The following is a 15,852-nucleotide window of genomic DNA, read 5'->3' as shown; positions in this document are numbered from 1 at the left end:
CACCTCAGGTGATAACCACCAACGTTCCAGACTCAAAAAGCCACCCCTGCTCATTCATGGGTAAATGAATGCACCTCAAATCTCGAACTCGATCGGCCCCTAGATACATACTGACCCATCATGGAAGGACTGCTAATGCTCCAGCACTATCTTCGGGGAAAATCCCATTATGGACCAAGAGCAGACACGTGACCCCATTCAGCCATTCATCCTTTTTCCCTTTATGCGATCCCGGCACACGACGAGCCCTTCCTTTCCCTGATGAATGATATGATGTTTAAAACTAATATTTGCAACTGTTTATTCGATGGCAGCTGCTGTGATTTCATACATATCTCGCGGAAAGCGCCCGGACACCCCAGGGTACCGCATGCGCAATAAAAAAAAAACCGGTATAAATAATAAATAAATAGGGATATGGAAGGAGTGTTAAGTGCATAATAGCAAAAGGAGCAAGACAAATGTTTTCAATTTCATAAACTTCATGATCGGGGAAGAGGGTTAATTGGCAAAGCACAGCCTGAATACAATTCTGCTAGTTTTAGTTTGACCATGTGAGAAAGTCGAAGTAGTTTAGCTGACACCAATGTATGCATTTCGTTACTCATCGGAAATGTCCTTTCCTTTTGATTAGAAGAAACTCCTACTTCGATGGTGAAACATCCACCTTGGATTTTGTTTGTTGAACACAGGCAGGCGTTAGCTTCAGTGGACGCTCGAGCGGCCATAGCAAAGCAAAGCAAGCTAAGAAAGGATGCTCTCTGTGGAAGCACCTGCTGCCTTGTACGAACTGACCCCTGAGGTGTAATCACCAAACATCAAGGAGAAATGCAATAAGCTTCACAATAAAAAACACAATTGTAATAGAGTTACTTACGCCTGCCGGTCCCTGTACATCTTGTTAACCTTTTCCCATTGGTCCTGAAGCTGAGTCAGCGCTTCCTGTATCTGCTCCGCTTCCCCGGGTGAGGCACTTTTCAGAGCTGCTGGACTCTTACTACGAACAACCTCCATTTGACCCGAGAGCCTCCCTAGGGTCTCCTTTACGTTCTGCAATTGTGAATTTGTAAAAGGAAAAATAATCCATCAGCATTTTCCACATCATATTCGATCGAATAGTATTACCGATGAACTATTAAAGCCATCAGCCTCACTGACGAGTATAGTTTCAGAATAAAACAACATGTTTCCTGATCACTGCACGAAACTTTTAAATAAATATTGTAAAGTTCAATTGTACATATTCCACAGATATTGTGTGCTGGTTGTGATGTGACTCAGGGACTTACTGGCACATGCATCAAGGTAGGCTTTTGCGATTCCTTAATTGCGATTATTAAGGAATCGCAATTAAGGAATTGCAAAAGCCTATGCATGTAGGAATCGCTATACAAATAGCGATTCTAAACATTTCTTAATTGCAACTAGCGAATTGCGAGTCGCAATTAAGGAATGCCTTCCCATTCATTCCTAAGGGCCTACAGGCCCATGGGAATGAATGGGAAATAGCATAGGCAATTTGCAAGTACCAGTAGGTACTCGCAAATTCCTCATGCAATTTCAAGGGTGCAAGGGTGTCAAAATGACATCCTGTTGCACCCCTGAAATTGATTGGTGCACAAATGTTGCACACAAACATGTCCAAACGACATGTGTGTGAGTAACCTACGACTTTGAAAAATGCACTTTAGTATATTTTTTAAAGTATTTGAAAATTACCATGAAGTTCAACTTCATTGTAATTTGCGCCCCTTAGTAGCGAAATCGCTACTTCAGAGTGGTTCTTGCATTGTATTTAAGGAATGGCAAAATGCGATTCCTTAAATGCAATCACAATTTGAGAACTCTCAATTAATTGCGAATTCTCAAATTGGGAGTGCCGTGACCCTTCATGCAACGCAAATGCCCTTATTGCAGACGCAAACGGACAATTTTTGCGAATCGCACCGTTTGCGGTCGCAAAAATGGTTGATGCATGTACCTATTAATGAATTCATGGTATTCTACCGATAAAGGCACCCCTTTCCCGGTCAATACGAACAGTCTTTCCAGTCATGGAATTCGGTTTGCCTAAAGCATTCTGGGTTTTGAACTTTTCGTTTCCATTCAACTAATTAGACAAACACACCTGAAATAAATGATTTGAGTGAAAAGTTCAGGACTGGAGACACTGTCCATAATGACTGGGCATGAGTTTGTTACCATTGGCACCATTTTACAATGGGTTTTAGTACTTCATGTCTTACAGCTTTTACGCCATCATCACATTGCATCCAGTTTATTGCAGATTCATTTTTTGACATTGTAATGTCGGACAACAATATTCAAAGGGCTGCAGCACTGACTCAAGATGTGACAATTTCACCTGTCCACTTGCTAACTTTTAGCAAACTTAGGGCATATTAACAAGCTGGAGTATCGCCGCTTTCTCGGATCAATTTGTCGAGAAAGCGGAGATACTTCCAGCGCCCTATTAACAAGGGCATTGCAACTCCTGCCACAAGCCCACTTTGCATGTCAGCGAGGAACATCGCTAATGACATGCAAAGTGGGCGTTCCCACGTACAACCACATGTAAAATGTGGTTGGAGGTGGGAACACCCTATCACCAAGGCAGGCGTTGGGAGGAAAAGACCTGCGATAAACTTGTTTATCGCAGGTCTCCCAACGCCTGCTCTGACCAGGCGTTAGGCATTGTTAACATGGGGGTGTGGATCATAAAACTGAATCCACCCCCCATATTATCAAGGCACACATTAGCGCGTGAAAACAACGCTTGTTTTCACGCGCTAATGTTCACTATCACCGGCTAGCGCAGGATTTACTAACGCCTACATGTTGCGCGTTGATAATATCGTGCTAACACAGCAAAATAATCCGGCGATAGCCGGCGATAGTGAAATGTGCGATGTGCGTTTTTTAACTCACATCTTGTTAATATGCCCCCTTATTCGCTATTACACTATAGCACATTTCTGACGAAGGATGGACTTTCAATTCACAAAACAAAATAGGTTTCACAACTGGCAAACCATAGAATATGAGGCGTTCTTGTTAACTGTTGATAATTACATGCGTTTTTAAAGAGCACTCGGCAGTGAGAGGGAGTAAGAAAGGTTCATTCCAGGATGACATAGTTACAAATCAAAATAATATTTACTATCTGTTGAATCCACTACCCAAATATCAGAAGAAGATATTTAGATCCAAATCACAAACTCTATTTGTTGGTACGAATCAAAATTGACATCAGATACAGGACCGAACATTTCTACTGTTATTTCACACTCACAAATTTGCTGAATCATTAGATATGCAGAAGAGCAAAAAAGGGTAATGAGGGTATGTTTGGTAAAGACCGATTCACGGACGGATACTTTCGCATTGTACTACCCCGCTGGTGCAGTTAAATTATGATCCCTTCAAGTGTATTGTACGATCACACAGGGGTCACTTGAAATTGATGTGGGTGTTTGCCTGGTTGTAAAGCTGAATTCATGAGCATAGTATCAGTAGAGTCTGATATTGTAGGATCCACAGCCATGTCGCCAACTAGTAGTCACTGCAATTGCTGATAATGTTTCAAGCAATTAGAAAACACCCCAAAAACTGTGTGGAAGGCAAAGCCAACAGTTTAGTGGAATTGTGCAATGAGATTTAAAGGATATCCATGAACAGTTGATGTAGAAAATAGAGTGCCTACACAAAATAAACAACACCCAGGTATCTTTAATAAACAAGACTTTCAAAAGTCGGAAATGCAAAGCTGGGACAAATAGAAAATGACTTCTGACCAAATATTGACAAACTGCCGAACATAGGAGAAAAAAATAAATCTAATGTGAAAGAACAATTGAATTACCCCTATGTAGAGCATTTGGAGAATGAAGGTGAAGGAAGAGGAAATATTGGGGAAGAGGAAATAAAATAGAAGGGCTGATTATGAGTCAGGAGGAGTGATGTCCCTGGGTTGGACACCACTCTGTCTGATCCCAAGTGGCCTGCTGTTTCCGCACCCAGCTTTCTTGGGTGCTGGAACACTGAAGAAGAACCTGATCTAATATGGGACAATTCTTGTGAGCATACCCCATGCCATATCTTGACTCTAATGCTTAACAACAGCTTCCACAATGCTGTTCAATCCTAGGTGCTCCTGCCCATTTATTTAAAAGTTGTTCAGTGTCATTTCCCAGTATTTAACCATAAGCGTGCAAATTTAAAAAAAAGAAGAAAATGTGCAAAGGTTTGGAAGTGCCTCACGGAAGCACAACCATGGAAGCTGCTGTTAGGTTCTCACAAGTGTGCTCCGGTTCTCATCATTGGCAACTCCCAAAACCACAAAAGAATAGTGTAGGAAAGTGCAAAAATTATTTAGATGTGTGAAAAAGGTAAACCATGCATGTGGAGTGGTGTGGCTCACAGGTTAGAGGCGGCAGACCCGGAAGCAGAGGACAGCCCGATACCAGGGTTCAATTCCCGACGTGGCAGGGTCGTGGACCAGGGTCAGCGGACTCGATAATTCTCGCCTCGGTGCCTACTCTAACCAGGGATCACACTCGGCAACTCTGGGCATTAGCTTGCCTCATCTCCACAACGGCCCCCCACATACGCCGGTGATGCCTGGTTTCACCCTGGAGATACCCAGTAGGGTCCATCTCACAGGGAAAGCCAGGACGGGTTCCCCAGCGGTCTACAGTGCGGAGATACCCCGTGTGGGGTGATTCATGCGCTTTACAAGACATCATTACATTACATTACATGTGGAACAGTTTCCGCGTGCAACCCTATTCTGACCCCCTTCTGTAGAAGCAAAATTCCCACTGCCTTATTTATGTTTATTTATTTATGTATTTATATCGCGCCTGAATCAGCCCCGAAGGGGTATCTCCGCGCGTAGCTTCTGGAATGGTATTAGGGAACGACCAGGAACATGAGACTGCAATGATACCAAAAGAAGTCATTAATCTTGTGTAAAAAGGTATGTTTTTAACTTCTTTCTAAAGGAGAGAAGATTAGGGGTGTGTCTCAGCAGTGGGGGCAGAGAGTTCCAAAGCATAGGGCCTTTAAGTGAGATGGCCCGTCCTCCCTGTCTTGCTCTCGTCACCCTGGGGACCTGAAGCAACATAATGCTGCTGGAACGTAGAACACGTCCAGGTGAATAGGGGACAAATATGTCTCTTAAGTATTGAGGGCCAGACCCGTAAATACATTTGTGCATTATACAGCATACTTTAAAGTTAATGCGTTGTTTCACCGGGAGCCAGTGAAGGTGAGAGAGGAGTGGGCGTGAGGGAGTTCGGGGCAAGGCATTCAAGATGAGTCTTGCTGCGGTGTTCTGTACCACCTGCAGCCTGCCCAGTTGTTCTTGATTGGCAGAAATGAGGAGTCCATTACAATAGTCTATCCGACCGATGACCAATGCTTGTACCAGCGTCTTCCTATGGATGTCAGGCAGGAAGGGGAAAATCACGTCGTAGTAGCCCAATTACTCGGAAACAGGTTCCCGTAACTTGATTGCTTCTCCAAACTAAAAACGAGCTAAACGACCAGAACCATCAATTTTAATCAGTTCTGTGCGTCTGCTCAATTTAAAAACCAAGACATACTGTTGCAAACCATCAGTTTTTATGAAAGGATTGTCCCATATTAGATCAGGTTCTTCTTTTACGATTGAATATTGTGAGGGGAGGGCAACCTGATCTGTATCCCTCTGCAACTCCTTTGTGTGTATGCTGGAACACTGACCCTGGTTTTAGTGACCCATCAGGCTGGAAAATTAAAATGGGATTTTAGCTGCAACAGCATCTAAGTCTCTTCCACCAACCCCGTTTACTACAGATCTACACTATGGATCCTGTTAACAATTTATCTTTGGTAGTATAAACTAAAGATTTGATACACTTTCTTTTTTCTTCATTAGACATAATTCATTGAGAAAAGTTAAGTCACTATGCACCACAAGGAAACGAGGACATAAGGATAGGTACCCAATCAATCATTCAAGTTACTTGTAAAGCGCGTCTACTCACCCGTAAGGGTATCAAGGCTTTGAGGTGGGGGGGACAGCTGGTTCACCAGAGGCACTGTGGTTCAGTCAAAGAGCCAGTTCTTAAGGTCCTTCCTGAATTGAGGCAGTGACAGTGATTGCCTGAGGTGGACGCACAGTGTTCCAGGTCTTTGCTGTGAGGTAGGAGAAGGATCTTCCTCCGGCTGTGGTCTTGTGGATACCTGGGGTGGTAGCCAGGGACAGTTGGGTGGAGCGAGGTCTGTGGTGGGTGCGTGGAATGGGAATTAACTTTTACATAGCGGATTTTACTCCGCATGCAAACACTGCCATTACAACGCAAGTCGTTACAACGACTTGCGCTAGATGGCGCTCTAGACTAAGAGATAGTATGATTTACTATTCCAAAACGTTCCCTAGTGTTGCACACACTGGAGCTGGAATAGTAAATCATACTATTCGTAAGTCCGGCGGCCCATCTAGCGCAAGTCGTTGTGACGAATTGCGTTGTAATGGCAGTGCGTTGTGACAACTTGGTCGCTGCAACAGCCGCATTGTGAATGCATTGCGGAGTAAAATCCGCGATCTAAAGAGTCATATTCGTGTGGAATGTGAGGCAGTAATTAAGGTTTGCAGGTCCTGTCTCACGTAGAGTTTTGTAGGAGATTCTTATGTTGACTGGGACCCATTGGAGGATTCTCAGGTGCTCGGTGATGTGGCTGAGATGGGGGATGTTAAGTATGAGTCTGGCTGAGGCGTTCTGAATCTTCTGCAGTTTTTTGAGGAGTTTCTGTGTGATGCTGGAAAATAGTGTATTATCATAGTCGATTCTGCTGCTGATGAGTGCGTGGGTGACTGTCTTTCTGGACTCGGTGGGGATCCACTTGAAGATCTCTCGGAGCAGGCATAGCGTGTGGAAGCAGGATGATGAGACAGTGTTGATCTGGTGGGTCATGGTGAGTGAGGAGTCTAGGATGAAGCCTAGGTTTCGTGCATGGTCTGTGGTCTTCTCCGAGTTGAGCTTGAGGCAGCTGCCCTTCATCCAGGTGGTGACAGCCTTCATCTCATTGTGGTAGTTGGTCTTGGTGACTGTGGGCTCGTTTGTGAGGGAGTGAATCAGCTGGGTGTCGTCGGCGTGGGAGATGATGTTGAATCTGTGTCCTGATGATGGCTGCGAGCTGAGTCATGTAGATTTCAAAGAGAGTGGGGATCAGGGAGCAGCCCTGAGGCACACAGCAGCTGATCTCTGTGGGTTTAGAGTAGAATGGTTGTAGTCTTACTTTCTTTGTTCATCCTGTGACGAAGGAGCAGATCCAGTACAGGGCTTTGTCGAGGATGCCAGCTTTGTGGAGTCTTGAGCACTAGGGGTGGGTGGCTGAGAGGTCCAGGAGGATGAGGGCTGCAGTTTTTGCTCAGTCGAGGAGGGTGCAGCCGTCATCTGTGGTGGCGAGGAGGGCGGTCTCGGTGCTGTGGCTGCTTCAGTAGCCAGATTAAGAGAGAGATAGGATGTGATTCACTTTCATGAATTTGGAGGGTTGGGCGTTGATGGCCTTCTCGATGACCATGGCTGGGAAGGGGAGAAGAGAGATGTGTCTGAAGTTCTTGAGGGCTGTCAGGTTGGCAGAGGGTTTCTTTGGCAAGGGGTTGATCTCTGCATGTTTTCAGTCTTCCAGGAAGGTTTGGAGGTGATGGAGCAGTTGATGGTGCGGCAGTGATCGGGGGAGATCACTCTGTTAAAGATGTGGCGTGGGCAGGGGTCCAAGGGTGCCCCGGAGTGGATGCTCTTCATGATCATGAGGGTGTCTTCCATGGTGAGGGGAGTTCAGCTGAGCAGGGTCTTCTGGGGTCTGGTGTTGTTGGGTACAGTTGTTGCGGCTTGGGTAGGAGGGTCCTGGGTATTAAGGCTGTTGAAGCTGTGGTATATCTCCTTAATTTTGCGGTGGAAGAGGGTGCCTAGGTTGTTGCAGAAGTCTGGCAAATTCTTTGACCGTGGGGAAGAGTTCTTTACAGTTGAGTGCACTGGCATTAATCCTTTCTTGTAGGGCCACTTTCTTTGTTGTTCTAATGAGATGGTGGTGCGCAGTGACTGTGGTATTGAAGGTTGAGTGGTCTTCTGGGAATTTTCTGCTCCTCCATCTCTTCTCGGGCCTTCTACGGGTGAGTCTGGACCCGTAAAGGGCAGGAGAGAAAAAGCTGGCTTTTTTGGGGGGTGTTGCTTGCCTGAGGCTTTCTTCAGGGGAGCCAGGGTGTCAGCGCAGTTGGAGATCCATTGATGGAGGCTGTGTGCTGAGGTACTGGCATCTGTGGATGTCAGGGGGGGGGGGTTATACTGAGCAGGTGGTGAGCTGAGGTTGTTCCAATATCCATATTTGTGAAAGATCACTAAACCACTTCTGTGCTTAATGACCATCGTGCTTTCAAGTACTTTTCCTTTTTCTAATCTAATGAGGTATAATCTGGCCAGTATTCCTGGGAAACCTAATATATGATTTGTGTTAAATATAATCATAGGTCATGCTTGTTTGATTTATTTTTGAGGTGTTGTGTCACTTTAGCGTTTTCTCTAAGATGTCAATGTTTAAGAACTTGAGAATTTTATTTAGGGCAGCACTTTCCCTAAGCTCTTGTCACCGTCGTATGCATTGTACCCCTTTACATAGCTTTTAGTTTGGTCTCATAATAATTGTATTATTCAACATTTATAAATCTGTTACTCGGTTTTCTAAGAAAATTATGCCCAGATTTAAAACTGCACTTTTAAATTTGATGTTGGTAAAGTATTTTAATTCCTGTAAAAAGCTGGTCGGTACATCTTGCTTTAGGGAAAGCACCGGACTTTACAGAAGTTTATAGCACAGTTTTCTTGAACCCCCAAGACTTGGGTTGTCAAGAACTAATGGCTTTGCACCCAGGAAATTGTGCTACATGACTAAACCCTCATAAAGTCCAAAAGGCGAGACCTATTGGCTATGCCAATGCTTGTTAGTTTAGTACGTGCATTTGTGACAAGACAAATGCACATAAACCCCCCAAAAAAGGCATTGAAAAATGTATGAATAATCGATGCAGTCGGAATCTTCCCGACTGCATCGGAGCCCTTCTGACCGACTTGGTCGGTTTACAGTCCAACCGCCCAATTACAATATTCGGGTTCGTATCATGAACCGGTCGGTCATTCCGACATGATTGCGACCGACTCGCGGGGTATTCCTGTCTGTTGGAATTGCACCGTAACCCCCTATGGACGGCATTTCCGCCGTCTGGATTACGATGTCGGTTTCCAACAGCCTTTCAGTGCTGCCTTTCCGACACAGAAAAGCTGTTGGATATTAACTGTGGGGGCCCGCATCCTACAGTTGGTGGCCTAGGGGGTACCTAAGGCACCCCCCTGTAAAACCCTGCATTGTGTGGCAGGCACAATGGGGTCCCTGTGACAGGGTGCAGGGTTTTACACACACACTCCATTTCCCCATAGGAGCCTGTGTCATGGCTGGTCCTATGGCGTAACACGAGCTCCCTTTGAAAACAATGGGAATCCGACTTAACAGTGTTAACAAGTCATTCGGTCGGTCCCATATCCGAGATGGTGTCGGGCGGAGGCTTTCCACCCTACATCGTAATGAGCCCCTTAGTGAGGCACAAATGATAAATATTTGCTGAAATCTATTTTCTATATATCATTCTTAGTGTGCTAAGTAGCTTTATCAGTAAAACTGCACGTCTGTACAATTTAGTGTAATTTCAATGGAAAATGTGCTGTATGTAAATAGCACCACCATGCTTAGTAATATATATGTATTAGAGTGTTCCAAAATACACCTCTGACTACAGACAACACCCATACCACTCTCATGCTGCACTGGTATGGCTTATCTGCTGCACCTTTTCTTTCTATGATACTATGATTTTCACAATTCCCATGACTTCAGTGATGTAACATAGATGAGAGTACCTCCACTTGAAAATTATCCTAGCACCTGTGTCCCCACCTGGATCCTACACTCACTTGAACTCATGAACATTATTCACACACCATACATGAGTAGTAGCCAGAAAAGACTCCCGGGTAAAATGCTTGTGAAAGCATGATCATGTTATTAATTAGCCTTAGCCTGTCTGCACAGTGTCTGGATTGCTGGATGCAGTCTAGCGGAGTCTAAACGAGATTTTCAAATGTGTGTAAGGCTTTGTGGTCCCATTTGTATATTTTTTTTAGTTATTTTTGGTTATGAAGCCTTTGCTCAAAAGGACTAATTGTGTTTTATCTCTTCTCCTCATCCGGTTTTTTTCGTTCCTAAAAAATTAGCACAACAAGCTATTTCTTTTCTCCATCCACGTTCTTACAACATTAACATACACATATTTGCCCGTTTCTATTTGGGAATTGAGACACAAAAAGATTCACTTGTATCAAGCTCTGCACATTTCTCTTGTGCTAGGTACGATAGGGAAACACATCATTAGCACATTTTTGTGATATATGTTGAGTATTTCTGTGGGAATTGAAAGACATGCAAGACATTGGTCGAAATGTAATTCTATCCACCTGCACGACAAAATTTGTATTTAAAAACTAGAAGATATCAAAAAGGTAACTAAAACTTAAAAGTATAATAAAAGGAAGAACATTTAAAATTGGGCTCCGAAAAAAATAAAATATTTTATTGTCAATAAGGAATTTGCTGATTAGGCGCATTGAAAGAAAGCTTATCTCTGCTATATTTATATCATTACTCAGCTATAGTTATCTAATTTTATTATAATACATTGGCTCTGTCAGTAGGGAGCTGGAAGATATGTTAAAAAAGTGAACTTCATAGCGTGAGCCAGTTAAAACTGGCAAACATACTGCAGATGGAAAAAGCGTGCATTGCAATTTTTTTCTTTCTACTAACGAATGTTCGATAGCTCACTCAAATAAGTACCAGGACTGAATGAATGACTGGCCAGGGACGGACCGTAGACTTTAACTGTCAAAATGAGGCACGGAGGAACAATACGAGCTTGTTTGTTTGTTAAGCATACATTTTTTACTTCGACTTTCTTCAGCTCTCCAAGGAATAAATTAAACCAAAATTGACTGTAAAGACGAATGCTGAATTAGGACCTTTTCGGTGAGGTTGTTTCAGGAATTCCACTGACAGTCATTTGAATACCTCGTATTTTATAACTCGAGATCCAAGATAAAGAAAGTGATCATTTAAAGGTTAAATCCTTCCCATGGGGTTTAAAACATTAAATCAAACATATATCTACGCCATTTTACCATAAAAGAAGATACATTAACTGATCACTTCGGTTGGGTAGAATATTTTCCACTAAAAAACCATCAGGAAAGAACATTATGACTACTTTTGAGAGGGTACTACGGAAGTGACCGTTGGAAAACACTGCTATTTATATCGAAAGTTATCACTTTTACCAAGTTCCTTTTTATTTTGTAAATGATGACACTTTTGACGACAGCGTTGGTAGTGCTTATTGGAGATGTACGTAAAGCTTCGTATTAGTGCCTGCCAATTCATGGTACAGAGGATCTCAGGACTCCATTGCTACTTGACTGATGTATATCTAGACATTGGAAGAATAAATATGGTGAACAGTCTAGCACATCTTTGAAACTGCTCATGTGGGTTGCTATGGTACAATTTATAATTCCATTGAAAGGCAAGTTCACATCTCTTCGGCCGGCACTCTAGTTGCACTGACCCAAAATATTATATGCTCTTCTTGAATCCAAAACATTCTAATGCAGAAACAAACAGTTAAAACTGAATACGTTTAAGAAGTCCAGTGCTTAATTTGAGCCAGTGGTCGCAGGTGTGGCCTATCGACACTCATTTTTGGGGACTGGTACTAATAGTTCATCAGCAGACTTTGGTTCAGAGCAAGAGAAAGATAAACAAAAAAGGTCGAAATAAGAAAGATAAAGCAGGGATGAAAAAGATTCAGCAAGAGTAGATAAAGAGACATGGACCTGGTGTTGAATTAAACAGGCATGAGGAGGAATCGATGACCCCTTGGTATTTGGCATCCAACCTTCGCCGGCTTCTGAGCAGTACTTTGGGTCCCAGAAAATCTTTATTTACATTATAGTCGCTGAAAATTGTTTACATATGCACATGGCTGGATGTAATATTGTTGCAAAATGAATTAAGCTCATTAAATACACACAGATACTTTGTTTTTTGGACCACCTGGATTTAGACTTTTTACTGTGGGTGAATCTCGCTACATGTGTCTCACCCATGGAAATCACTGGGGAAATGGACTGTGCATGTTTACTGCCAGCGCCTGCCTTATAGATAGGCCACTGCGATGCAACTAAGGTAAGGGGCACTTGGCTGGTTTTGCATGTGAACATATGTGCACGTGTAGACTGCACATGTGAAACTATCGCGTGCAGCCCGGTAACCGCACCGGTAGCATGGTGCAGAGGGGACTTTGCAGGGTTAGTTATTGCCCTAGAATAGGCCCTATAGTATTAGTGGCTCTGATAGGTAAAGTCAATGTAATTTACTGGTTTGTCTGCTGTGACACTTTATTGTAGACATAGGGGGAAATCTGCCTTAGAGTGTAGTTTTTCTTCCCTTAGACCTACAAAGTTCTGTGAGGTAAGAAAGTGGGGCGGAAAAGGTGTGCTCAGACCATATTTGCAGTTTACAAGAGCATACGTGTGCATCTTATGTGTCTTGCAGAACTGTTAAATTTCTCTGGCTCAGTTTTAGCCCGGTGTCAGAGCCCAGTCTTTTTATAACTGTGGTGGGCCAAGTTAATTACATTTCTCCACAACAGAGGGAATAAAAGATGCCACATACAAAAAGAGCAATTAACTGTGCTTCGTTCAGCTCCTGAGAAGAAAGGGGTCTGGATGAAAATCTGCATCTGTCAATTACCTGTCACACTGTATCAGGGCTGAGGACAGACCAAGCCCACTAAACAAATGAGGGAGATCAGACAACTGGAGCCAACACAGGAGGAATTTCCTCTTTGAAGTTTTGGTGGGAAAGGCCCTGGCAATGATGCCAGTGAGCAGCATAGCTGAGTTCCCAAGAGCAGATGTGACCAGTGACTCCAAGATGATGCTATCTTGAACTGTCCCATCATATTTTGTAGGAGGGTTTGGACAGGGTGAAGAGGTGATGTGGCACTCCTGGATTGGAAAGGGGTTCTGGCTTTTAGAACCTTCAACACCATTTTAAAAACCCTTGCACAAGGAATAGAAATGGCTGCTGCTGCTGGTTGTGCTTTATACTGCTGAATGCTGGGACTGTGACAGCTATGGGCAAGTGGGAAGAGGAACCCCCTGATGCCCACAAGGAGTAAGGCCTCTGCCCCAGTTGATCCCAGACCTGTCAATATCTTTATGGACCTAGTAGGCTTTTGACTCCAGGACCAGCAGATCGCTCCACGGACCAGTTAGGCTAGCCTTCTTCTGCCCCTTGAAGCCTATTTGGAGGAATGATCTGGACTTCTGCTGGTGCAAGGATCCAGTGGTACCAGCTCCCTGCACAAAACACTGCCTCCTTTGAAAGAGAAGAGATTTGATAGGAATACTTCTGGTGAGTAGAGCTCACCTCCAGGAGTAGAAAGAACCCAGGATTGTCTAAATTGGACCAATGTGGCCCGAGATTTTGCCTTTTACACGTTGGAGACCTTTGAGCCTTATAGAGGATCGAAGTGCGGGGCTCCACCTCATTGCCTTTACATTAGCCCCTGGGTGTGCCAGGTCCCGTGGGGCTGGTGCAACTCCTCACTTTAACATTTTGGGGGCTGGAGTGTGGCCCCTTCCATGTGGATAGATTGCCCACGGGCCCCCATATGCCAGGGGACCAATGCAAGCAAGAGGCCTGAGATCCCAACTCCGGTCCTAGAACACTGAGAGAACAGAGGAGCAACAATGAACCCCAATGCCGGGGACCTCACCCTGCTCCCTTGCCCATGTTTGGGGGTGCGGGATAGCCACTGCAGGACACTGCACCTTGCCAACACAGAGCGGGCAGGGAAAGTGGGGCTGACAGCTCCTGCTCCGGCAAAGATAGAACTGGTGGCTTGGGAAGCTGGCTGGGCTGTAATGCAATGGGCTCCCCATGTGGCCCCAACAGTGAGGAGCACAGTGGTGTCCAGGTGGGACCTGGCACCCCCCCTTAACCAAAAAGGAAAAATATAAGAAAAAGCTCTGAGGCTCTCCAGGGAGAGCCGCTAATAAATGTTCATTGCTCCTGGCTAGAGACCCCATAATGACCTGTGACTCCTGCTACTCTGCATATTTGTGGCTTCTGGCCCCATGATGGCAGGGGCCCCATCATCAGGGAAAGTAGAGTGTGGGGGGCTGCAGGAGTGCTGCAGCTTAGGTATACCCAAGTATATTTCATAGGTAAGCCTATGTTTGCAGAGTCAAGGAATCCAGGACCTTTTAGGATTTTCTACTTTATAAAGCACCTACAAGGCTGGAGGTTTTGCTTTACTACAGCTGGGATTGCAGTGCTTTTTAGACTCTGGTTGTATGGCTGTGTTTTATGTGAGCTGATGTAAAAAGAAGCCACACAGAATATAGCGCCCTCTAGGGGCAGGTTCTATGGCTGAATTTCTATATACCCTAGAAGTTTATTAAAAGTACACAGACACATGCTTTGTTCACTTTAAAATGCTTTATTGATATAATATTGTTGACAGTAATTATCAATCAAGGTTGGTGTGCTTCATTGATATTAATAATTAGGTTTACACATGGTTATCATTGATTATTGCATGCATAGAATTATGTTAGTTTTAACAAGTTGTTTGTTGTTCTTGTAATGTGATAACCCTTGATAGAGCCACTAGGCTAGTTTTATTCAAAGTGATACCCCCTATATGGTGATGTGTTATCTGTTATAGGTGGGTGGGGGAGGGGGTGGGGGGGGGGTAAATGTGATTTTGGGGGTCACAACCCTTTTAGGTCAAATGTGATTTTATAATGTAATTCAACGTATTTTTGATCTGCCTTATGTATATATTTTTAAATTATTGAGTAGTGTTTAGTAGTGTATCTGTGTGAAATAAAAGTAATTTCCATTTTCTAAAGAAAAAGCTCAGGTTCAGGTTCGAATGTTCCCATTGGGTGCAGGGTCAAGACTGATTTGCATATGGCTGGGTCCAAACTGGAATGGCATGGTGAGCAAAAAAACGATGGATTTAGGCCCAGACCTCTGTACTGGGGTGAATGCATGACATTGTTCTGCATTCTGTCCATCAACAGTTCTTTTTGCCTTTGTCAACCCGAGTGGGACTGGTATGCTCAGACGTGAGTCCCGTGCTCTCCATGCCACTGGAATAAAGCTATACTGGCTGAAGAGGGGTGAAACCACTAAACCGGTCCTAGGCCACATGGTCTAAAATAAATTTCAGTGACAGGTATAACACGGGACTCTACATATGGGCCCTGTGTATCCATGAGATCTGCTGTAAATTCAGTTAGGCAACAGTCGTAGTAAACATAGATCTGTCATAATGAACAAAGGACTAAACCAAAATGGTTCAACCATACTAAAACAATCACACAAATAATACAAATAATCAATAATGCGTGACAATCATTGTGTAAATATGGCTGCTATTCTATTTTGTTTCAGCACCCATTGTGTGTAGTCCTTTTTCACTTTTCACCCGAAACATGGAGATATAATGAAACACCAGCGTGGTCATGGCGTTTTTAAACCCACCGCGTTGTGGGCACCAGATACACTCGTCGGAGTGTTTGGAGTTACAATCACAGGCAGCAGTTTACTTAATGTCTGGAGGCAAATAATGGCCCAGTCATTCCAATGTGTTTCATTAGTGGCTGGCCTCCGATCAGACTTTTGTCA

The 15,852-nt window shown here is 43.9% G+C and overlaps 1 protein-coding gene across 2 annotated transcripts in view; it reads right to left on the bottom strand.

Annotated features, from left to right (window-relative positions):
* DMD (dystrophin) overlaps positions 1 to 15,852 on the bottom strand; it is a 4,652,165-nt gene that overhangs the window by 3,944,799 nt on the left and 691,514 nt on the right. For both annotated transcript variants that reach the window (XM_086934537.1, XM_086934536.1), the window contains one exon: positions 878 to 1,050. In XM_086934537.1, coding sequence (XP_086790663.1) covers positions 878 to 1,050 — 173 coding nt within the window. The remainder of the gene's footprint in view (positions 1 to 877; positions 1,051 to 15,852) is intronic.

Source organism: Lissotriton vulgaris, chromosome 8 (assembly GCF_964263255.1).
Source record: "Lissotriton vulgaris chromosome 8, aLisVul1.2, whole genome shotgun sequence".
Taxonomy (NCBI): domain Eukaryota; kingdom Metazoa; phylum Chordata; class Amphibia; order Caudata; family Salamandridae; genus Lissotriton; species Lissotriton vulgaris.
Note: the sequence above shows the minus strand (reverse complement) of the source record. Positions and strands in the feature narration are given on the sequence as shown.